We start from the raw sequence: 23,420 nt of genomic DNA on the forward strand, positions 1-23,420 counted from the left end.
GAAGAGACTTTAAATCAGTGAACGAAGCTGCACTTACCTCCTCAGACGCACCCTGTGATGAACGTCTGTGCAGTTATGCTCGGTCGTTCCTTACGTACGTTGGATTCACAACAGTTGGAAATTAAACCTGCGCACTGCCTGTTAGAGTATTAATGTCTACAAAATGAACTGATAGTGGAGGCACCGCCGCAGCCAGTCCTCTGTCACTGAAGCTCATTACAGTCAGATTCACTTTGTTGACCTACGTTTACTCTGAAACGTTCTCACATCCAGATCTACCGCAAACAATCAGCCTTCATCGGCGCAACATGAGATACTGCTCTATTCCTACAACACTTGAACGCCTCACATTGCATGTTGCACGCTGGAACTGTCACTTCATTTTAAAGCAAACCACACTCGTGGTTTCAGTAGAAAAACAAACTAAGACCCGAAAAGCGACAAAGTCGGAGGACACTTTAATGTCAACACTTTTCGCGTTACCAAGTTCTAACTTATAAACGAAGTTTACCCCTTGGTTACTTTGTGGTTTTCCTCCCCTCACTGTTATCTCAGCCTGAGTGCAGATTATTCCATATATACCCACGTTTAGACATTTCTTTATATTATTGAGCTGCTGTTTTAACCAACAGAACTGACTGGTGGAAGAAACAAGTTTAAACCTGAGACTAAAACTGTGAATAGTTCGATGTGCAAATGGAAAAAATCAGCACTTGACAGAGACTGTGACTGATGTCTTACCTGCAGGGCTGTGGTTTTTTGATTCTGTACGAGCAGCAGTGACAGAGACACCCTGATCACCTGAAACCCTGAACCACAGCAGCAACTAACACCCAGAGCAGCTGGTCCCTGATCTTTTCCAAACAAAAATGCTGTTCTTTCCTCATGCAACGCTTGGATTTTTTACTTCAGTGCAAGAAAGAACTAAGTTTATATTAAAGCTGGACTTTTATTGTATACTGAAACATAAAAATTAGACGCACTATATAACATCAACATTGTTAGAGCAGAAACCACACAAACCTCACATTTGAAACAAGAGTCGGGGACAGCTCAATCTCTCCCATCTGAAAAGACCAAAAACCAGACAAAGTCTAATTTTGCAGTAACATGTGTTGAGTCCTGCAGATCTTTGCCTCTGATTCAGGCTGTGATAAAACAAGACGCGAGTGATTTCTGTCTCAGTACTGAAGGAAGTAGCTCCGTTTGTATGACGACTCAGCCTGGACCTGATCAGACCCTGAACCACCAACTCTCCCCTCCATCATAATTCAAAACCCCGCTGTGGTCCCACACTCGTGGTTTAGATAAACAGGTCTGTGGGGCCCCCCTCAATCGGCCTTCAGGGCGTAGAGCACGTCGTCCTGGCTGACGTTGAGGCGGACGCGCTGCAGGACTCCCAGCCGGCTCGGCTCCAGCAGCAGCAGCCTGCAGGCTCCCAGGCGCTGACACACGGCCAGGCCCTCCGACACGCCGATGGGCTGCAGACCCTCCACCCGACACAAAGCCTGGTGCTGCACGAACACCTGCGAGACCAGAGTACAGGACCAGGGTCAGGTTCTGGACCAAACTGCAAATCCCCCACATCGGACCACAGGTCATGAACATTTAGACAGTTTCAGTCAGTTTCTCCAACATTGAAAACTTTAATAAGGTTTAATAATAAAGTCCAGCTCAGTTCTCCAGCTCGTCACAGGAGTTCTCGACCTAAAGTTTTCAATCTGCACTTTTAGCTATGTGGACTCTAGTTTGAGCTTCACCTGTTGGAAAGTGGCCTCCTCCAACCCGAGCCGTCGAAACTCCGCGATGACGGCCCTGAGGAAGAGCTGCTCGTGCACAGACGCACACCTGAAAACACACACCTGTCACTTCATCTGCCCGCGGCCGCCAGCGCACCATTAACGTGAACAAAGGGAGAATCTCACTTGACGGCCGTGATGTAGGAGGAGGAAAACATCTCATTCAGTGCCTCCATTACGTGACTCATTCCCACCAATCCTGTGGCGGAGCGCTCGGCGGCAGAGTGCTCGCAGATCTCTGTCGCCCTACGACAGATGTCCAGGCATCGGCGAGCGTCTCCCGACAGCGCCGCCACCTGCCAGAGGAGAACGACGCTGAAACGTGTGAACGGAGAGCGAACAGAGCTGAGAGCACGCTCAGGTGAGCTGAGAGCACGCTCAGGTGAGCTGAGAGCACGCTCAGGTGAGCGGCTCGCCTACCTTCCTGGACACCAGCTGCAGAGCGTCCTCCTCGAACGCCTTCACCTTGTTCAGCCTCGACATGATGATCTGCTGCAGCTGCTTGAAGCTGTACGGCTGGAACGACATCCGGGTCAATCCCTGCGAACACGCACACACCGGGGTCATCTACAGTCCCCTCCACTCAAAAATACAGTTCCTGGTTCACCGTGAACTCCGAGTCCTGATCAGAGACACGTCAGAGTTGAGATTTGCTGTTTTATGACAGTAAACTGAATATTTTCTCCCTCACCAGCCTGCTGGCCACCCTGTTGATCATGATCCTCTCGGGCAGGTCCATGGTGTTGGCGATGGTCAGCACCACCAGGCGGGCGTGGCGCCGGGTCGGCCAGTCGAACAGGTTGTACATGACGTTCTGCTTCCTCGTCCACAGCAGGTCCAGCTGCAGGCACCAAAACACAAAGTCCAGAGGGTCAGTCTGCTGTGACGAGAAACACTTCATCGTTGTGTTCACGGTGCAAACACAAGACTTGTTAATATGAAAATCACTTGTTTCCAACATGGTCCCAAAGATGTTAGAAACTAAGACATAACATAAAAAATAAATTACACCTGTTCAAAACACATTTTACCTGAGAAAAGCTCAAACCTGCACTGAAACTCCTGCTAAGTGTCTCAGGAACAAACCAAAAGAAATGACCAAGATGGACCAAGTGAGGTTCTTACTTCGTCCACCAGCAGCACGGTGCTCTCCTTCCTGGGCGCCGGGTTACTGAACCTCTTCTCCAGCAGCGAGGCCGCGTGGTCGGCCGTCGCCTTGTGACCCGTCAGCTTCTGCAGAGACGAACAGCTCGGTCAGAGCACAGCAGCGTTTTCACTCAGCGACTGTTTGTTCCTGCCCTTCAACAAACTGTGACATGGATGCATTTGGCCCAGCTTAGCACGAAGACTGGAAGCAGGTGGAAGCGCCTTTTCACCAAAGCTGGAGCCGATTGGAGGTTTGTTATTGTCATTATTGATTAATCTACCCTGCAGTTTCCTGATTGATCGCTTTGTCTATCAAACGTCAGAAAACAGTGAGAGAAGTCTGAGATTCTAACAAACCAAATGAACAATAATACAACTGAGAATCTTCAGTGAAAATATTTATTAATTAAGAAAATAACCAGCTCATTAATCAATAATGAACATAATCAACAAGATGCATACGGGTTTAGATTAGAGAGGTGGAGAAATGCCCTTTGAGTTAAGACCCCTGGTCCTGTGAGCTGCAGAACATTAATGCAGCTTGAAGACACTGACATTTCTGACGCCGCTCAGCTCTGTGAGGTTCAGGTAGAAAAGGTTCAAACTTCCATAACGTCTCACCTGCAGGATCTGGACGTAGGCCTGATGAGGATCCGTCATCTTCATCCCGTTGATCTCAATGAAGGTGAAAGGAGGGATCTCGTCCACGTCGGCGGCGTGCTGCAGGCAGCGCATCACCTCGTGGACTGTGGCCGTCTTCCCTGTGCCCGGCACACCTGAGATATACATACACCTGGAACACAGCGACATGCAGAACAGCTCAGTGGCTGAGGTCAGGACTGAAATCTGTTCTGTCTAAAGAGAACCCCCCCTGACCAGGGATCGATCACAGATGTGGACGAGAAGGAGCAAACACACAAACAGCAGATCTGATGGGAAACAGCAGGACAGTAAGTTCTGGGATGTGGACCAGCCTGAAACTTTGACCTCACCCTCCTGTGCCGTCGATGATCTTACTCTCCACGAAGCTGTAGATGTCCTGAAACTCCTGCTCCCTGCAGGGCAGAGACTCTGGCACCGAGGACACGTGGAGCCTGGTCAGATAGACACACACACTTCAGCGCACAGTTAAATTGTGTAGATGATCTATTTGACTGAGTGTGATGTTCCTTTCATCTTAAACCAAAGGAATCAGGTGAACTAAGAAATCCTCAGGCAGCTGCAGCATCACGTCTGCAGCTTTAGAGCCATTTTTGCAGATTATACTGAATTTATAAAGACTCCAGGTAAACATGAAGAAATCAGACATAAGGGCCTGGCTCTCACATAAACCTGCCTGTAAATGTCAGGTAACTGTTGATCCCCCCCGACTCACCTGATTCTGGCCTCCTCCAGGACATTGCCTGGCTGTCGGGCTGGCAGCGACCGGCTGGGGATGCTGGGAGTGGCATGACGGGGGGTCCGTGGCGTGCTGGAGGTGACCTGTTTGAACAGGAACCAGTCCAGAATTACAACAGGGTGGGCAGAAACAGTGCTGGGTATTCTTCACACAATAAAACCACAAGTCAAACTGTAAATTAAGATATGAAGCCACAAACAGCACATTTCAACATGCACACATGACAACAGCTGCACAAACACTCATGTTCAACATGTCATACACAGCACGTCAGTGAGAAAAGGTCAAATTTATGCATGAATCAGAATTCACTTTCATTCCATCTACTGAATACACCACACTACTGTAAATACACAGACTGTTGTTCCCTGCAGCAGTTTACCATTTCTGCCTTTTTCCCCAATCAGACCTCAGGTGGCAAAGTTAAAAACAACAGCTCCCCCTCCTGGCTGCACTGGAGACGTGCACAGACAACAGCAGTCGCAGCATCAGTTCTAGCACCAGAGTCAGTCTGAACTCTCACCTTCTTGCTCGGAGTTTTCCGTGGCGTCCTGGCTGACGAGCGGCTTTTCTGCTTCGAACGAGGCGTATGAGTCGCAGCAGGTCTGCCCCTCTTCACCACTACTTCATCATCACTGTCCAGCCCTGCATCCTCCTCCTCCTCACTGCTGCTGATCTGCAGCTCCTTCCTCGATGGGACAAACTCATCCTCATCCTCTCCGTCCGAGTTCAGGTCCTGCTGGTTGTCCAGAAGATTCCTGAACAGACAGAGGGTGAAGCTCTGAGGATTGGACACTGGTAATTAAATCAACTTTTGATAACTAACCTGTGTTAAACAACGTGTCTGAGTATTAACGTCCATCAGGTCAGCCTGCACGCTAATGGGAAGTCAAACTGGAAATGCTGATTCCACAGTGGCTGATTAATGTGGGACGACCTTTTGTGGCTATTTAAATAATTAGCATATGGCAGAAAACAGTGAAAATCACAATCTGCCATTTTCTAATTCCTTGTTTTGTTGGAGCAACAGTTAAAACCCAAATAAAGACGGTTTCTAATGATGTAAAACAGAAAAGCCACAAATCCTGAAACTCTAGAAGCTGAAAACAGCAAATGTTATTTCCACTAAGTAGTTTGACTCGGAGTGATTAGTTTGTGCTGATAGTTTAGAGGATAAACTAATCACAGACAGTGCACAATACTGTTTAAAGCACCAATAAAGTGTGAGGAGGAGATGCAACAGATCCCAGCAGATAAACGATAACTAGGCCTTTAGAAAAGCCCAGTCCTGATAGAACCCGTCCCAGCACTCACAGCTGCTTCCTGATGCGAGAGGACACCAGCTGGGCCGACTTCCTCTTAGAGGTCCGAGGTGTGAAGGCGGCTGGCAGAGCCGGGGAGCTCTCATCATCCACCTCAGCCCTGTCGAAACCAAGCGCAAACGTATGACATCAGGCTGTGTGTATTATTTTTTTATCTGAACATGTGACAACAGGTGTGTTTGACCCTCCACTGCACATGAAAGTAGCAACTAAGCTATGTGCAAATATGATTTTCCTAAAAGAGCAGAGGTGTGTTTTCATCGCCCATGTGCCGGGAAAGTGATGATGTCGTACTCACAGCACCCCGAGAGCAGGCTCCCTCTGGGGTTTCATCTCTCTCTTTCGGGAGGGAGTGGGCGCTCTGCAGACACAGAGTGAGATTTTTCAGGTCATATCACTGCTCACGAGCACAGACCACATCTGTCAAAGGTTCATTCAGCGAAACACCACCCACATGACCACAGAAACAAATCACCATGTAAACACATGTGCGAATGGTTTCCAACACGACACCTTCTTGTGCTCCAGAACTCAAACTCCCAGCAGCCTCTGGGCAGCTGAGAGCCCACCCACCCCTGCACTGGTGCTGTGACGTTTACACTGCAGGTTTTAATGCTCGGTCCTGATTTTTCCCTTTTACTCAGATGAAATTTAAAATAATTCCACCTGTTGCTCGAGTAAAGAACAATCAGGACCGAGCGGCAGCACAAGCTCAGCCTGACGCCAGGAAACGTTCAAGTCGACTCACTTCTGCTCTCTGCTGGCACAGTTTCTCCGAGGGGTAGACTTTCTTCTCTTCGGGGTTTTAACCGAGCTGGTGGGCAACTCGGTCTCCTCACCCTGCTGAGGACTGGCAGAGGCACCTGTGTGTGTGTGTGTGTTTTATACAGCTCGCCTCTGGTTTTTAACCAGTTTTAAACACAAATGTTTTTTAATTCAGTGTTAACCAGGTTTATCTCATTTTTCATAGCATTTTTAAACCCATGTAAACCCCTTTGTACCCAGTTTAAACCAGTGTGAAGCCCATTTACACCAGTTTAAAAATTTATTAAAACCAGTGGATCTCTGGTTAAAAATATTTTATAAACAAGTTGGTTGGGGTAAAATAATTTTAAATCAAATTTAAACAAGTTTATTCCAAGTTTAAACTAGTTTAAAGCCACTTTACTCCAGTTGGTTTCAGCTTTAAGCCACTTTCAAATCAATCCTGGCTGATCATGGAAACCAACAGAAATATCTTCAAGCCCACTGACTGGGCCCGAGTGGGCCTGAGTGTGTGGTGTTTTTAGGTGGACTCTGACCTGGTGGAGTCGTCTCTGGCACATGATGGAGGACTGTCCATGACAGAGACGGGAAGTTTGTCGAGGACGATGGTGGACCGTTTCAGGGGGATGGCGTCCTGAGCGGTGGGGGCTCTGTGGGCCTTCCAGAGCGGACTGAGGCTGTGGGTGTGGAGCAGCGTTTGAGGGGGGGAGGAGGACAGCCTCTGGGCCAACATCACGTCCCTCTCCTCATCCAGCAGCTGACCCAGGATGTCCTCTGGGGTCATCTTCTCCGGACCTGAAACAAAAACCTCAGAAACATCAGAAATACATCAGGGAAAAATAAATATTTCTGGGAGCAACAGCTCAAAGTTCACTGAAACTGGAGAACTTGGGACAAATAGTGGAGGAATAATGTATTTAACTAACTGTAGGTAAAATGAATTCTATAAAACGAGCAGATTTGATTGATGACCTCTGAAAAGTATTTGTTTCTAATTTCAAAAGTTGCTTTTTCCCCCCACATTTGAGTCTGGAGTCATTTAGTCAGAAACAGTTACATTAAAATTTTCACCCACAAACTTAAGACTGGATTTTGCTGTAAGTGATATCGATCCCTCAGTATTTGTATTTCTGACAGACCCATTACTGCAGTATCAGCAGTGAGGGCCCCACTGGTTAAAACACTCACTGCTCAGCTCCAGTTTCTTACGGACTCCGGGTGTCCTGGCCGAGGCGTTCCTCCTCTTGGCGCTCAGACACTTTGAGGCCGAAAGTTTGGTGGCCGAGTGCAGGGACTCGGCCTCCATGGCACCAGCCTTCCCCGCGCTCATGGTGGCTCTGCCGTACCTCGATTCCCCTGAGGCCGCCCGATGCATGACGGCAGGGTCCGGAGTGGGCAGGGCGCGGCAAGAGGGGCCTCGAGGTGCCGGCGCAGCAGCGGGTGGCGAGTGGGGAGGGGAGGGGGGCAGGGAGGGTTTGGGATGGGAAGGAGGGGAGGAGGCTGGAACCAGTTCAGGGTCCATCAGTTTAAAACACTTCAAGTCCCAGGCCAGCTTCACGTACAGAGTGTCTGTGTCGTCAGGGTCAGGGAAAGGAGCTGCGCCCTCCAGGTGCTTCACCTGAGGGTCAAAGTTTAAGGGTGATTTCACTCAAATGATTAAACAATTTCTAAATAACATTCATTTCCAATAGTAGTCTATCTCTATATCTATATCTCTAACTTGTGAAGCAAGTCTAACAGTGTGGTGTCTCGATGCCTCGCTATCCCACCCAGAACCTCAATCCACATCAAATGAGACCTTGTGTTGGAGCTGATTTTAAATCTGTAAACTACAATCTCTGTGGGTCTATTCATCACAGCCATAGTGACATAAACTCGGACATAACATCACGGTCATATGAGGTGTCTATAAACCTTATTAAGCAGGCGTTATCACTAAGACGCCTAAGAAACAGAGATCACAGCAGTGTGTTTGTTAATGGCCTGTCTCCTCATGTCGTCCAGCTCAGCTCACTGATAATCGACTTCCTGTCATAATGTCAGTTCAAACCAGAACAGCAGCTGTTTCATTTTTATCTGTTGTATAGATTTTTACATTTTATCACTAAGTGGCAGATTAAACTAAATGTATCTGCCAGTTTGAGTTTGATCTTTGTGAGCTAAAGCCCTACAGCCGCTGCCTCAAAAACAGCTCATAGGTTAGTCCCGCCCGCTCCTCGCCCTCCTCACCTGCACAGGTCTGAGGATGGACTCGACGTCGACCTCGTCGTCACAGCTGCGACCCTGATAGTAGAAGATCTCCTGTGGGTGAGGCTCTCTGCCCAGCAGCTTCAATTTGTTTGGAGGCACCTCAGACACACGAACAAACCACTGAACCGCCGCCTTCTTCTGCTTCCCGCTCTCTGAAACACACACAGGGTCTTCAGGCCCCAACACGATCCAATCCGAGTACTGAGCCTGCCGGAGCAGGTCTCCAGGCACATCTCAGGCACTTAAAACAAAGGCTGAATCTAAATTCTCTTATTTTAACGCTCCTTGTTCAACCTAGAAGTCATTCTAGCCGACCAAGATGAAGGACCATGCAAAACTCTTCTCTCTGCTGAGGACAGAGGAGCGAGGAGGCTGCCTGGAGGAAGATAAACCAGAGAATCCTTTCCTGAAGTCTGATTGAGATTGACAAACCCCTTTACCAGAATTCAGCTGGTGACTGGACCCTGGACCTTAAAGACTGGAGGAGAGGATGTCCCCTATCTAATAACATATGTTTCCTGGCTCCTCTGTCCTTGCACCTTATGTGGACGGGACTAAGCCACAAGGAAAAGACTCAGCTGAAGTCTCAAGTCAGTCAACATGTCCAGTTTGCACTATATCTGTTATACACATACATTATATAAATACTTGATGGTCCCAGAATCTAAAACATGATAAAAACTGGACATTTTTGAGTTTTAACAATGTCACATTGTCCCTACGATGCTACAATAATAAAAAAATAAAGATGCACCTCAATAAAACAATAAATCAATAGTTCGTAAGGAGCTTTGAGAGGTCACAGTACTGCTGAACATATAAAAATAGATGTAATGATTTTAAAATTATCAAGTAAATTAGAACCTATTTGCGTTTTCAGTTACGGTGTCTGTGACAAACTTGATCAATAATCAATCAATAATTTTTAGAAAACAACATGATCATGTGACATCTCAACATGACTCCACCTGAAATCTAAACAGTGACATTAACCTCCGGTCCGACTCACCGTCACCAAACAGCCTGAGGACCTTGGCCACGTAGGGGCTGTCTTCATCCTCCCCCTCTATGAGGATGTGCTGGCCGGTGATGATGAGGGTGGTCCTGGGGAGACCGTCCACGCCGATGACCAAGGAGCTGAGGGACGAGATGAAGAACGACCCACCGCACCGACATGAGTCCAGTTACGGAAACAAAGGCTGGAACTTCACAGTAAAACAGATTTCTCTGGACCCTGCAGATGTTTTTCAGGAGCAGCTGAAGATCTGCTGCTTGTTGTGTCTTATTTACGTCTATTATTCGTGTGTTAGGGCTGAACTGGGTGTGTGTTATATATAAACTATGACAGAAAAAGTTCATAAAGTTTCTGATGTTGAAATGTGCTTTTCTTGAGTTTCTAGTTGTTCTAAAACACACGTTCCCAACATTATTCTACAAATATGATCTATGAAGAGGAGAATCAATGCAGTAAAATGTGATGAACTAAATAAACTTTACTGCCAAAACACAAAACTGAAAGATGTTAAAATGATGGAAACAGCCATTTTCTTTCTATGTGATGAGTTTGACAGAGTCATTGTTCCAGCTGCTGCTCTTTAACCAAATATCTTTAATGAATATCAGCAAAGCTTCTGTCCCATCACTGCCCATGAGTCATAAAAACATATTCCCCTACAGAACAATCGGATTATTATTTAAAGGAAGGTAAATAAAGTAAAATACTGTAGAATAACAACAGAAGAGCCGCTGCAGTAACAGGAAGAGTCACACAAACGAAGGAAAGTGGCCTGATCTTGAGGAAACACCTGACCATACCTGAGAACTACCCAAACCCCCGGTGCTCACCTGTAGTCGTAGGTTTTTAACTTCCTGTTGAAGCTCACAGGTTCCCCGCGCCACCTGTACACGCGCCGGACTCTGGTGAAATATTTCATCCTGCTTCACAAACGTCGGTGACAAACACGGACACGACACCTGCGCTCGGGAATAACGTCTGTCTTCTAATACTTCTCTGTTTTAATCCGGATTAAATGTCGAAAACAGATGAAACTCTACCGACACAAGCACCGACCACCCACAGCATTTCGCGCGAAAAGCTTCTTCTTCTTCTTCTTGTTTCAGTCTATTGGCTTGCAAACCAGCAGGAAGGCGCATGGCGCCACCTAGTGGGGCGGAGTGTTAAGGCCATGGCTCTGGAAATACTTTTTATTCCCAGTTAGTCGAAATAAAATACAAATAAAGATATGTGGTCTCCTAATCCTGTTTCTTGACTTGTACTCAATAATGATTTAAACTCCATTCATGGCCTGCCTCCTGTATTATTCCTCTTAGACTGTCTCCCTCTGTGCTGTAGTAGTAGTATTAGTATTTAGTAGTATTAGTATTTAGTAGTTTTAGTATTTATCTAGTTACCTTGTACTTTTAGTACTTTTAGTTGACATTCACTGTGGACAGCAATGAAATAATTTAATTGTACAGGGAAACATGATTTAAAATCCTTACTGTGCATATGACAAACGATTATTTGAATCTTTGATCCTTAACTGTGTGAATTATCGCGAAAATTGTTTGCGCCGGAAGTGTTTTTTCTACTTCCGCTGACGGGTCACAGGCTCTGCTGTGTCCATGCTAGGAAAGTAATAACATTTTTTTTTATTCCGATGGCGAACAGAACCGTGAAAGATGCGAACAGCATACACGGAACCAACCCGCAGTATCTGGTGGAGAAAATCATCCGGACTCGGATCTACGAGTCCAAATACTGGAAGGAGGAATGTTTCGGCCTCACCGGTTAGTAGCATGTTAGCCAGCGTTAGCTTCCTGTCTGCTAATGTTAGCCGATGATTTATATTTATTTTTTATTGTATTTATTTTTATTTCTCCTTTAATTAGTCTGAAACCTTGTTGAGCAAATTTCCCAAAATATTATCGAGTATGTGAGTCTGATCAAGACTCTGTAGTTCTTCTGCATTGTTGACTTACATACGTATAAATGATAAATATAATGTGTAGTTAACGTGATCAGCTGGTGATTTTATTAATGAGTCAATGTTTCTAAAACATCCACAGATAAAAATCTCACAAGCTGCTTGTTTTATTCCACCAGCTGTCCCAGCCTCCAAATGTTCAGCTTTGGGCCTCCAGCTCTGTGGCCTCAGATTAGTTTGACCTTTTCCCGTTGCTCTCTGAAGTGTAGTGTTGTGTTGTGATTCACAGCCGAGCTGGTTGTTGACAAAGCCATGGAGTTGAAGTACGTTGGAGGAGTTTATGGCGGAAACATCAAGCCCACTCCCTTCCTCTGCCTCACGCTGAAGATGCTGCAGATACAACCAGAGAAAGACATTATTGTGGAGTTCATTAAAAACGAGGACTTCAAGTGAGTTCCCATGTTTTCAACAGCAGTATTACATTCACAAAGTGCCAACACACTGGTCTTCAGATTGAAAACAATGAGTGACTGCAGGTGGAATACCTGGACCTCACCCCCCAAACACACAGGCATGGAAAACATTCAAACCTAAATAGGTTTAAAATTCCACAGATAAATCAACTGGTTAGTGTGAAGCTCTGGAAACATAAATGTAATTGTTTGTTGGATCAAGTCATTGTTGTCTGCATCCCGTCTGTGTTTCACATGCAGTGAAGATTTGTATATTCCTGAAGACATTTATGGTCCTCACAGACGTTTTGAACCCATTAAAACAAAAATATTTTCTCCTCTATAGAGTAAAGATGTGAAGACTGAAATTCTAACCAGCTGCTCATCATGGACCTGCTGAACCAGGTGCTGTGGATTTTTCTCATCACTTCTCTGTGTTTTATTAGATACGTCCGTTTACTGGGAGCCATGTACATGAGATTAACTGGGACAGCGGTGGATTGCTACAAATACCTGGAGCCTCTGTACAACGACTACAGGAAGATCAAGAGTCAGAACAGAAACGGAGGTGAGTCGCTTCGTTAAAAACCTGATGTTTCTGAGTTGAACTGTCAGAGTGACGTCCCTGTTGCATCAGGACTTAAACAGCACTCCAGGTTTATTTAATGCAGAATCAGTTACTTTTGTGTAACTGTATTTACCAGTATATCTCTAGCCCCTGACAGTTACATAAAAGGTCCCTTGTTTTCTTCTGTTTTTTGTTCCGTTCCAGAGTTCGAGATAATGCATGTGGACGAGTTCATCGACGACCTTCTTCACGCAGAGAGGATGTGTGACATCATTCTGCCTCGCCTTCAGGTACCTTTCTGTCGTGTTTGCGTTCACACGGCCGGTTTCACCTGCACACACTGCTCACAGCTGTTTCTGTGTGTGTGTTACAGAAGAGACAGGTCCTGGAGGAGGCCGAGATGTTGGACCCACGGATCAGTGCTCTGGAGGAAGACCTGGACGAAGTTGAGAGCAGTGAAGAAGAAGACGAGGAAGAAGAGAAGGTATGAAGGTTCTTTTCCTTGTTTGGCAGCTATAAAAAAGTGAGTGTGGAGATGTATGTGTCAGCTTGTGGTCCCAGTAAATGGACTTTAAAATGTCTTTTTGTTTGTTTTACCTGCAGCCGGAGCGACTCCAGAGCCCTGAACCCCACAGACGTGGTTACCGTGACAACGACAGACCTCGCCGCTCTCCGTCACCTCGTTACAGACGCAGCCGTTCACCCCGACGGTTTGTCTTCTAATTATCCTTCAACATACCAAGAGAACCATTAATGTAAAGTGTTGTATCAAGTGTCTTTCACTGCTAAATCAAATCCATCGTGTGGTTTTTCCTTCCAGGAGGAGCAGATCTCCAAAGAGGCGAAGGTGCGTCTGCTTTTCTTTGTAATATCAGCTAAAAGCTGGAATTGCTTGTAGTTCGTTCAGGTTATTTTGAATGTGTTGTGTTGTCTTGTACCCAGCCCCTCACCTCGGAGAGACCGGCATCGCAGCAAGAGCCCGCGCCGACACCGCAGCCGGTCCAGAGACAGACGCCACCGCTCCAAATCCCCAGGTAAAGACCACGAGACCAGCTCAGATCCCTGCTGGTCGGCTCAGAAACCACTGCTGCCTGTGGTTGGACTTACATGTCACTTTAGTCTAAATGTAAATGTTTTTCATGTAGTGAACAGTGCCATCTTGTGGCTGCACTGGACTATTGGAATACAAGTTGCAGAACCAGCCTGATGAGCAAAAAAGTCTGAAGCGTTAAAAGATAGCACGTTAACAAGGATCAACAAACTAATAGACATCATATAGAAGATTTATCATGAGGTAAACATCCACGTAGGTCAAAGGTCATAATAACTCATATGGATCACAGGTAATTACAGAAAGATAAACAAACCAAACTGATTTCTGTGTTTCTGTCCTCACTTGCTTTTTGTGATGTGATCAGATTCAAACACCGTTTTCTGTTCACATAAACATCTGTCTAATAATGATTTAGGAGAAAAAACCGTTTGGGACTTTTTCTGAAGTTCTTCTCATTGTTGTGAACCAGGTCACCACAGAAGCCACAGACATCGCAGCCACTCCAAGTCCCCGGAGCGGTGAGTGTTCACATTCACACACTTCATTCTGACAGAATAGACAGGCGTCCTTTTCAAACGGGGGCTGATAGAGTTTCAGCACACACCTTAACTTTTAAGGAAAAAAACTGTTCTGTCCATCCATCATCTACAGCCAGGGTGGGGGGCCTGGAGCCAATCCCAGCATGCAGTGGGTAAGAGGCAGGTGCCCCCTGGTCAGATCAGCAGCCAATCACAGGGCTGACACACACACTCACAATTTAGAGTCACCAACCTTCATGTGTTTGGACTGTGGGAGGAGAAAACCCACACAGACACAGGGACAACATGCAGACTCCACACAGAAAGGCCCCGGGTCCACCTGGGTTCAGACCCTAATCCTGACCTGCATGTGTTTGGACTGTGGGAGGAGAAAACCCACACAGACACAGGGACAACATGCAGACTCCACACAGAAAGGCCCCGGGTCCACCTGGGTTCAGACCCTAATCCTGACCTGCTGCTGGAAGGAGACAGCGCAAACCACTGCTCCACCGTCCCAGCTGAATATAAACATTTTTCTGCACCCCCCTTTATTATTGAAACCGAAACTGTCAAACTTTCTAATTTTGTCTCAGCAGAAGCAGCTGAACAGTAACTCAGTGTGAAATTCACTTTAACAGGAAACTTTGATTCAAATCAGGATCTGTCTTCTCAAAAAAAAAAAAAAAAGCAATTAAGGTACAAATTCAGTATCAAACCCTGCAGCTTTGGATATATGGGCACAGTCTCACCAGAACTCCTTAACTTCAGCTTCCACATGATGTTCAGCTGCAGGTGGAGTTTTCACAGGTGTTCCCATCAGTTCTTTTCTGAATTCCTTAACAACGTCTGGTCCAGTAAGAATCATTGTTCAGCCTGAAAACAGATCAGATCAGATCAGTAGGATGTCCAGGTCACTTTGGCAGCTTTCAGTCGTCTCACGTGATCTTCCTCAGCTGTTGTTGAGTTGTGTCATTTATTACCAGGAATGAGATGTTCATTTGTTTTCTCTCACAGGAGTTCGAAGAAGAGCCACAAGAAGAGTCGAAGAGGAAACGAGTGAACTCTTCTTCTTTTTTTTTCTTTTTTTTACCTGTGAACTGTCAGAAATCTCGACTCTGATGATTCTTAAAATGAAATTTGAGGTTTTTATTTTTAAATGTTAAGTAATTTCAGTTTTACATGTTGGACCACAGGCCTGTGTGTAAGCGGCTGCAGTGCAAACCCTCAGCTCTCAGTGTGTTTGGTTTCTGAGCCCTGGCTCCACCTGACTGAGGCCTTTAAGCCTCCTTCTGTTTCACACCCCCAGGAAGACAAAGGTTGATAATATTCCCAGAGTACACAGACTCACTATTAGAAACTTGTGTAAATATAGAAAAGGTGCTTCTTGTAAACAGTTTTTGTAAAAGTTCCACATTCTGACCTGAGATTTGTTGAAGAAATAAAGACCTGAATCATTTTTTGTGTCATTGTGGAAATTTGATTCCTGAGGAAGACGAGGACCCAGAACTCACCTTTGGTTCTCCTGCAAGACAACAATAACTAAACAATAATGAAGGTGTCTTTGAGTGGTTCTCTGTGTCGTTCTGCAAGAAACTGCCCAGTACGGAGGTTTCGTGGAAAAACGAGAAACACAAGGAAAGATTTCACTGTGTGTTTATTAACTCTGTGTCCAGCTCAGACCAGTTCCCTCTAATATTCAGGTTATATATAGAATCATTACCAGTTTTATTTTCCACTACACCAAACCTACAGCAAAGCAAATGTACAGGTGCAAGAAAAAGACATGACATCGTCTGTAATTTCCTGGTTTTCTGCATCAATTGGTCACAAAATGTGACAAACATCAACAGGCACAATACTTCTAATCAGTTTTCCTAGCATGCATACAGTCAAAGCAAAGGGTGAACAGGGTTTAAACTGAGGGAATCCCCATATTTTTCTCTGGGTCGTGAGGCTGTTAAATACTACGGCTCTTCCAGGTTGGCCAGAAACTCCCTTATTTCTCTGCACATTCGGTTCTTGCCTCTCTCTTGAATCTTCTCCAGGGTTTTGATGCTGTTGTCTCGAAAGAAGGATTGTATTGGCATCGCTGCCGCCTTCATGTGATATTTGACGGACTTGTGGCGGTCCTGTCGATCGAAGTTTAAGTATTTAGCGTAGCTGTTGTAAAGCATCTGTCTGTCTGAGGGTTCCAGGTCACGTTCCAGCAGCTCCTGGTAGATCTGCTCAGCTTTGACCAGGCCGTTTTTGGACTTTGCGTATATATTTGCAAGGTCTATTTTCTTCACAAGTGAAGAGTGAGGGTAGAGAGAGATCAGGTCCTTGTGGAGGCTGATTGCTCTGTCTATCATGCTTTGCTTTGGGTCACTGTCGCTGAAGAAAATGATCTTCCACTTGTAGCAGAGAGCAGCACACCTCTTCAGAAAACGCTCATCTGGGTGTTTTTCCAGAGCCTCCTCAGCCAAATCAATGGCCTCATCAATAGTGTCATGGTGCCTGTACAGCCTTAGTAATGCTTTTATCCCGCTGTCACTGCTGGCAGGATTTCTCAGAACCTTTCTGGCTAACTCACGTGCATCATCTTCAATTTCTTCCCCTCTCTTAGCAAGTTGGCCGAGGTACTGAACAGCCAGGTACAGGTTCTCTGGATCTTGGTCCTTGGCGATTCTCATTTTCTCAAACATGTCAGCATCCAGTTCCTTGTTGCTGTGCTTCAAAGCATTCACCGAGCACAGGACCTGGCTGGTCTGCCACTCCACCATGTCCGGCTGCATCCTGATGGCCCTCTGGAAGTAATCCACAGCCAGCAGCTTTTGGTCTGCCCTGAACTTCATCAGGGTCCAGGCCTTTTCAGCGTAGACCTCCGGGTGCAGCTCGTCCTGGGATGGAGACGGGTATTCACTCATCAGGGCGTCGACCTTTGACAGGTAAGCCCGACTCTCTGCTTCTTCTCCCTGATGGTGGTGCAGCCAAGCCTGGTTCCCGTAGTTCACCAGCAACCAGGGACCCTCATCTGAGCCGGTGTTCCTTATCTGGCGGAAGGCCTCTGCGGCCTTGCTGAAGAATCTGCGGGAGTCATCGATGAGCCCCAGCTGGTAGTGGATGTGCCCCTGCAGGTTGTAAATGTGACCCAGCCAGCGGTTTCCCTCCTCTGTGCCGATGTCCTCCAGCTTGTCCCTGAGACGGAAAAGTTTGGACCTGCTGGGGTCCAAGTCCCAGGTGAAGTGGCACTGCAGGGCCTTCAGTTTGGCCTCCAGACTCTGACTCTGAGCACTAGACGACATGACAGGACATGTTTGGATAATTACCGTTCAGCTTATGTGGAACAAGGAGCAATGAAAAGACAGGAAGGAAATAAAAAGGGAGCAAGTCAAGGAAGTGGGGAAGAAAGGAAAGGATGGAGCAGGAAGCATCGAATAGATGTCAAGGAAATAAGGAGGCCAGGAAGGAAGGAGTGAGGTGGGAAAAAAAGAAAAATAAGGGAACTGAACAGAGAGGAAGCTAAGTGAAGGAGACGAGGAAGGGAGGAAGGAGGAAGAAGGAAGCATTAAATTGACAGCAAGGGAACAAAAAAGGAAGGGATGAGGCTATAAAAAGGAAAGGAGGAAGGAGAAATTAAAATGAAGGAAGGGAAGGATCACTAAATATTAGGAAATAAGGAATGAGGGCAGGAATAAAAAAAGGAAACAAGGGAACAAGTGTTGAAGGAGACAACTGTTTCTGCTTCATATCAAATATTATGGGCTAACGACAACAACAATAATATGAACAATCATCATAATAATGGCTGTAAAGTGGAGCAAAAGCAGGAAACGACAATAAAACATCGTCAGTAATGTCGATAAGTGATAATAACTGAAGCTGCTCAGTAAATACAGTTTCTCACCTCATCGTTGTCCTGATGCTGTTTCAGTGGCTGAGCTGTAAACGGTGGATGTTCAAGCAGCAACTGGAGGCTGGTCAAGGTGGAGCGTTTACTGGGAAACTGGGAACTGACGCGACCTGAAGCGAAAACGTCGGTACGAGCCTTTGGCCGAGCGTGAACGCGCCATAACTTTCGTTTCTCAGCAAACGGAACTGACTGGACCGAAACCAAACTCAGTTACTGCCCTGAAGGTTCCGTTCAGCTCATTTCACCAGAGAAACTGTTTCCCCAAGTCATTACTCAAGTACATAAGTCCAATTCTGATATATTAGTACCTTACCTGAGTATTTCCATGTAGTACTACTTCATCCTTGGACTTCACTACGTGTCAGAGTCAAACCTTGGACTTTTTCCTGCTCTACATTTATCTGATAACTTTAGTTCCTTTTCAGGATCAGATGGATCCAACAAAATGCAGACTGATCATCAAACTTTATTGATCCCTGGGGGGAAATTCCCAAGATACCCAGCAGTATGGAAAGTACTTCAAATTAGAAGTATATGAGGTAGTTAACGTCAGCTACCCAGCGGTATATAAAGTACTTCTAATTAGAAGTATATAAGGTAGTTAACGTCAGCTACCCAGCGGTATGTAAAGTACTTCAGATTAGAAGTATATAAGGTAGTTAACGTCAGCTACCCAGCGGTATATAAAGTACTTCAGATTAGAAGTATATAAGGTAGTTAACGTCAGCTACCCAGCGGTATATAAAGTACTTCAAATTAGAAGAATATAAAGTAGTTAACGTCAGCTACCCAGCGGTATATAAAGTACTTCAAATTAGAAGTATATAAAGTAGTTAACGTCAGCTACCCAGCGGTATATAAAGTACTTCAGATTAGAAGTATATAAAGTAGTTAACGTCAGCTACCCAGCGGTATATAAAGTACTTCAGATTAGAAGTATATAAGGTAGTTAACGTCAGCTACCCAGCGGTATATAAAGTACTTCAGATTAGAAGTATATAAAGTAGTTAACGTCAGCTACCCAGCGGTATATAAAGTACTTCAGATTAGAAGTATATAAAGTAGTTAACGTCAGCTACCCAGCGGTATATAAAGTACTTCAGATTAGAAGTATATAAGGTAGTTAACGTCAGCTACCCAGCGGTATATAAAGTACTTCAGATTAGAAGTATATAAAGTAGTTAACGTCAGCTACCCAGCGGTATATAAAGTACTTCAGATTAGAAGTATATAAAGTAGTTAACGTCAGCTACCCAGCGGTATATAAAGTACTTCAAATTAGAAGTATATAAGGTAGTTAACGTCAGCTACCCAGCGGTATATAAAGTACTTCAGATTAGAAGTATATAAAGTAGTTAACGTCAGCTACCCAGCGGTACATAAAGTACTTCAGATTAGAAGTACTATATATACCCAGCTGATTCAGTCTGGGTTGTGTTCTCACTGATGAGTGAGAGCAGGTGGAATAAGAACCAGTGTGTTTGCTGTCATCCATCCATCCATCATCTAGACCCCCTTAGTCCTAACCAGGGTCCCAGGGATCAGCTGGAGCCTATCCCAGCTCTCTCTGGGTGAAAGGCAGGGGTCCACCCTGGACAGGTCCCCAGTCCATCACAGGGCCACATAGAGACAAACAACCTCACACACTCACACTCACTCCTATGGGCAATTTAGAGTCACCAATCAACCTGACATACATGTTTTTGGACTGTGGGAGGAAACCAGAGGACCTGGAGAAAACCCACACAAGCACAGGGAGAACATGCAGACTCCACACAGGAAGGCCCCTGATGGGTTTCAAACCAGGAACCTTCTTGCTGTGAGGCAACAGTGCTAACCACTAAGCCACCATGCTGCCCTGAGTTTATCATAACATACAGCCTAGCTAACTAACTTTAGCTAAAGTTTACACCGTTGGCCCAAAGCACCGTCTCACACTGAGATACATCTCATACCGAAATATATAAACCAAGAACAATAAAATGTCCGGCTCCATCATTAGCGAGTACTTTAACGCCGCTGTGGAGGTTGCTAGGCAACAGAAACGGGGCTTCGCGGCTCAACGGTATGGACGGGAACAGCTGGTGACGCAAACAGGAAGTCCTCCGTGGACTAGACCATAGACACGTAAAATACATGTATTAATAATAAATACATGTATTTTACATGTCTATGGTCTAGACCGACTCATGTAGGCTCGGCCCAACGTTTGGTCTTTGCGGTCTATGAAGACCACAGAGGCTTTGTAGAAGGATGCAGCCCCTGAACTAGGACAGAGCCAGAAATCCAGACTTGTCAAAGTCTCTTGGGTGAGAGATGAAACTTTCTTCCACCTTTAAAAACCACGTCCATGTGATTTGTTTTTACACCTGGTTTTGAATGTGAGCACCTGGATGACTGAGAACCTTCACGGACATATTGTATAAGATGTTTTTGGATCATTATTGCTGCTGCATGAATGGTTGTGTTGTACTTTAATAATGAACAAGACTTTTCAATTTAGCGTTATTTTGTGGAAATAAACCATCTCAGCGCCTCATGAGCCCTCATGAACGATGTGCAGTGCTGTCGGCGAGTACATGATGTTGTGTATGACAGCATGGTCTGCCTGATGAACAGCTCCACTGAATGCTGTGTACAGATGCTTTGGCAGTTTCACAGCAGGATAGAAAAAGACGCACACAACAAGCAGAAAGTGTCCTAATACAGTGAGAGTAAGGGAGAGTGTCTATTGTCTTCACACAGCCCACCCACTTTTATAGAGAGAGAGAGGGAGAGAGAGAGAGAGAGAGAGAGAGAGAGACGGGGAATTGATCAATCATCCTGTTTTAAACTTGGATACGTTTGTTTTGTCGCACAGCCCTGCACAGCTGGGTATTACTGAGATGAAAACATAAACAGGTGTGGTAAAGTAAACTAACTTGTGTTGACATTATGATTTTCCAAACAACATAAATGCAGGTGACAGTTTGGACAGTCACGCTCTGAAAATGGAAGCACACCCTTTCCATGACAAGTCTATACTCCATGTATCTGTTCAAATTCACCTGCACAGTATATAAAGTGGAGCAGTGGTGATCAGGAGCAGTATCACCATCCAGGAAAAGTCACCTACAGTACTTACCTGTTCATCAGGATGAAGCTGATCCTTTCTCTGCCTCTCATCTGGACGCTCTTCAGCACAGGTACCTCTGCTTATTCTTACACTTCACTCTCTGTAGATACAACACAGGCTGATTTACAACTTTATGGAGCTTTTTATTTCACCACAAATGAATTTTAGAAAGGAATTCAAATCTTTCACGTAACAAGAACAGACACAACTACAATATAATCAGAGATTTATTTGCCATTTGATTCAACGTTTGACTTGTGATGTGAAGATCATTCACTGACTTCTTCTCTCCCTGTTGCAGCTGGAGCTCTGGTGTGTCAAACCTGCACAGATACACAATGTTCAACCACAGCACCACTAACATGTTCCACAGAGACCATGTGTATTACAACTTCTTTTGAAGGTAGTTTGTTCTTCATGTCATCTCCTACTTTTCAGTGAAATACATGTACTGCCAAGTTATGTCTTCTTTCTGTCAACATTAACAAAGTCAACTTTGACCCTGTAGCCACTGCTGCTGGAGCTGCAGTACCTCAGACCTACAAGGCCTGTGCATCGTCCTCCCTGTGTCCAGCCACTGGCTTTCAGACATTATCAGTCAGTTTGGCTGGTTTCCGTGCAATTTTATCTGCTCAGTGCTGCAACTCAGACAACTGCAACTCAGAAACTCTACCTAGTGAGTCCACATGGATAAGTAGCTTGTTAAAGATAAGCAAAGATCTTTTGGCCTGTTTTATTTTATTTTGTGACAGTAAAGTGTTTTCTCCTGCTAAATAAGATTCTGTTTTTCATTCCAGCCCCTATTCCTCAGCCAACTAACACCCTGCAGTGTCTCACCTGTGACGCCACCACCTCTCAGTGCACCAGCCCAGTACAATGTACAGGAGTGCAGGACAGATGCTTTATAGCAACCAGTGAGTTATTATGATACAAAGTTTAACACATGTCTCCAAATATGTTTTATAACCTCACAACATTTGAAATATTACCTTTAAGGTAAATCTGATGTCCTTTTACTCATATTTGTACTAAACATTATTCTACTTCTAATCCATTACATTTCAGAGATAAATATTGGAATATTTTACTGCACTGGATTTCTAAGACAGCTATAGTGACTGATTCATTTACAGATCATTTTACAGAACAAGACAAAAAGTTTATTAGTCTCAACTTGACCAGAAACAAACCATTGGTAGTTATCCAGCCTGGTTATAAACAGAACAATTATTGTCATTGTCTATTCATTAAACAATGATTTTCATTATTATTTTTTATCATAAATGTGACTGTGACACTTGAACCTACAAAAACAGTGTTGTCACCAAGTCCTGGACCTCAGGACACCAGTTTGAATAACAGGAGGGCAGCAAAAACTAAAAGTCCTTGGGGTGTTTAGTGAAAGATCTCAACTGACAACAAGAATTTGTGTAGTAACCCAGTGATTTTTATCTACAGTGACGTATGGATCCATCACTGCTCCAGTCTTGGGATGTGCATCTTCAAACCTGTGTGCTGCTGCTAGTGGCCTGGGTGCCCTGCCTTTCATGCAAAACGTTGGAACCATCATCAGTCGACCAGTTTGCTGTGGGACCAGTTTGTGTAACTCTGCCTGCTCTGTCAGACTGGTCATCATCCATCTGCTGCTTGGACTTCTCGTATTTACCTTCTTTTAGAACAGAAACTAAAGATAAATGACCAATGAAGTGTAATGGAAACATGAGTTTCAGTGATTGATTATTCTTACTGATTATGAATTTGATTGTTTCTTACTGTATTCTTGGTTTTTCAGGGTTCACATTGAATAATTTCCCCCCTTTGTCTCTCTCTCTTTTTTTTTTTTGTCTTTTGGTAGTCAGGTATCCGCCTTGTACAAAACCTGACTCACCATCACACGTATTACCCTCAGTAGCCAATGGTTCGGTAGCCAATGCACATAACATTGATGCCTTGAGTCAGGATTTGGAAAATGTAACTAGTCTAGTCACAGATGTCATGCTTCAATTGACTCACCTGATGCCTATGGTGGCTAATTCTGAATTACAGGACAGGATGGGCTTAGACTACCTGTTGGCTGCTCAGGGGGGTTATGTCATGTAATTGGCCAAGAGTGTTGTAAGTTAGTCCCATCTGATTTTGATAACATGACTGATGTGGTCTCTCATCTGAATAGTCTTCTTCACACACAGCAGTCCAGGGATGTTAAGTAC

At 45.0% G+C, this 23,420-nt stretch overlaps 4 protein-coding genes across 5 annotated transcripts; 2 read left to right on the top strand and 2 right to left on the bottom strand.

The window, feature by feature from the left end:
• Positions 1-929: 929 nt before the first annotated feature.
• orc1 (origin recognition complex, subunit 1) lies at positions 930-10,782 on the bottom strand. 2 transcript variants are annotated; one of them, XM_026323837.1, is made up of 17 exons: positions 10,527-10,782; positions 9,691-9,818; positions 8,661-8,833; positions 7,620-8,049; positions 6,968-7,226; positions 5,965-6,027; positions 5,659-5,766; positions 4,868-5,102; positions 4,321-4,427; positions 3,938-4,039; positions 3,567-3,738; positions 2,925-3,032; positions 2,491-2,640; positions 2,220-2,339; positions 1,926-2,095; positions 1,761-1,848; positions 930-1,526 (listed from the first exon to the last, which is right to left on the bottom strand). In XM_026323837.1, the coding sequence occupies exons 1-17, from the start codon at positions 10,613-10,615 to the stop codon at positions 1,332-1,334; spliced, it is 2,697 nt and encodes an 898-aa protein (XP_026179622.1). In that variant the 5' UTR covers positions 10,616-10,782; the 3' UTR covers positions 930-1,331. The 2 variants fall into 2 exon arrangements, with proteins under 2 accessions (XP_026179622.1, XP_026179623.1); XM_026323838.1 differs by lacking the exons at positions 3,567-3,738; positions 3,938-4,039; positions 4,321-4,427.
• A 486-nt stretch (positions 10,783-11,268) lies between these two features.
• prpf38a (pre-mRNA processing factor 38A) lies at positions 11,269-15,659 on the top strand. The gene is made up of 10 exons (XM_026323431.1): positions 11,269-11,471; positions 11,898-12,057; positions 12,507-12,628; positions 12,833-12,918; positions 13,002-13,112; positions 13,232-13,338; positions 13,449-13,475; positions 13,571-13,662; positions 14,152-14,200; positions 15,218-15,659. The coding sequence occupies exons 1-10, from the start codon at positions 11,342-11,344 to the stop codon at positions 15,261-15,263; spliced, it is 930 nt and encodes a 309-aa protein (XP_026179216.1). The 5' UTR covers positions 11,269-11,341; the 3' UTR covers positions 15,264-15,659.
• A 495-nt stretch (positions 15,660-16,154) lies between these two features.
• Positions 16,155-18,240, bottom strand: LOC113140084 (interferon-induced protein with tetratricopeptide repeats 1-like). The gene is made up of 2 exons (XM_026323817.1): positions 18,090-18,240; positions 16,155-17,476 (listed from the first exon to the last, which is right to left on the bottom strand). Exons 1-2 carry the CDS (start codon positions 18,092-18,094, stop codon positions 16,168-16,170), a joined length of 1,314 nt encoding a protein of 437 aa, XP_026179602.1. The 5' UTR covers positions 18,095-18,240; the 3' UTR covers positions 16,155-16,167.
• Positions 18,241-21,110: 2,870 nt separating this feature from the next.
• LOC113139925 (phospholipase A2 inhibitor and Ly6/PLAUR domain-containing protein-like) lies at positions 21,111-23,031 on the top strand. Its single transcript, XM_026323556.2, has 5 exons — positions 21,111-21,280; positions 21,512-21,613; positions 21,719-21,886; positions 22,008-22,124; positions 22,669-23,031. Exons 1-5 carry the CDS (start codon positions 21,232-21,234, stop codon positions 22,884-22,886), a joined length of 654 nt encoding a protein of 217 aa, XP_026179341.1. The 5' UTR covers positions 21,111-21,231; the 3' UTR covers positions 22,887-23,031.
• Positions 23,032-23,420: the final 389 nt, after the last annotated feature.

Source organism: Mastacembelus armatus, chromosome 4, assembly GCF_900324485.2.
Source record: "Mastacembelus armatus chromosome 4, fMasArm1.2, whole genome shotgun sequence".
In the NCBI taxonomy this organism is placed as follows: domain Eukaryota; kingdom Metazoa; phylum Chordata; class Actinopteri; order Synbranchiformes; family Mastacembelidae; genus Mastacembelus; species Mastacembelus armatus.

What these genes read in the sequence shown, in the direction of transcription:
- orc1 (XM_026323837.1), bottom strand. Translation starts at nt 10,615, where the DNA reads ATGAAATATTTCACCAGAGTCCGGCGCGTGTACAGGTGGCGCGGGGAA. An exon ending in GAGCCTGCTCTCGGGGTGCT is followed by an intron (nt 5,767 to 5,964) that starts GTGAGTACGACA and finishes TGGTTTCGACAG; the next exon opens with GGCTGAGGTGGATGATGAGA. An exon ending in CCGTGCTGCTGGTGGACGAA is followed by an intron (nt 2,641 to 2,924) that starts GTAAGAACCTCA and finishes TGGTGCCTGCAG; the next exon opens with CTGGACCTGCTGTGGACGAG.
- prpf38a (XM_026323431.1), top strand. Translation starts at nt 11,342, where the DNA reads ATGGCGAACAGAACCGTGAAAGATGCGAACAGCATACACGGAACCAAC. An exon ending in ATTAAAAACGAGGACTTCAA is followed by an intron (nt 12,058 to 12,506) that starts GTGAGTTCCCAT and finishes GTGTTTTATTAG; the next exon opens with ATACGTCCGTTTACTGGGAG. An exon ending in CCACCGCTCCAAATCCCCAG is followed by an intron (nt 13,663 to 14,151) that starts GTAAAGACCACG and finishes GTTGTGAACCAG; the next exon opens with GTCACCACAGAAGCCACAGA.
- LOC113139925 (XM_026323556.2), top strand. Translation starts at nt 21,232, where the DNA reads ATGAAGCTGATCCTTTCTCTGCCTCTCATCTGGACGCTCTTCAGCACA. An exon ending in TATTACAACTTCTTTTGAAG is followed by an intron (nt 21,614 to 21,718) that starts GTAGTTTGTTCT and finishes TTGACCCTGTAG; the next exon opens with CCACTGCTGCTGGAGCTGCA. An exon ending in CAGATGCTTTATAGCAACCA is followed by an intron (nt 22,125 to 22,668) that starts GTGAGTTATTAT and finishes TTTTATCTACAG; the next exon opens with TGACGTATGGATCCATCACT.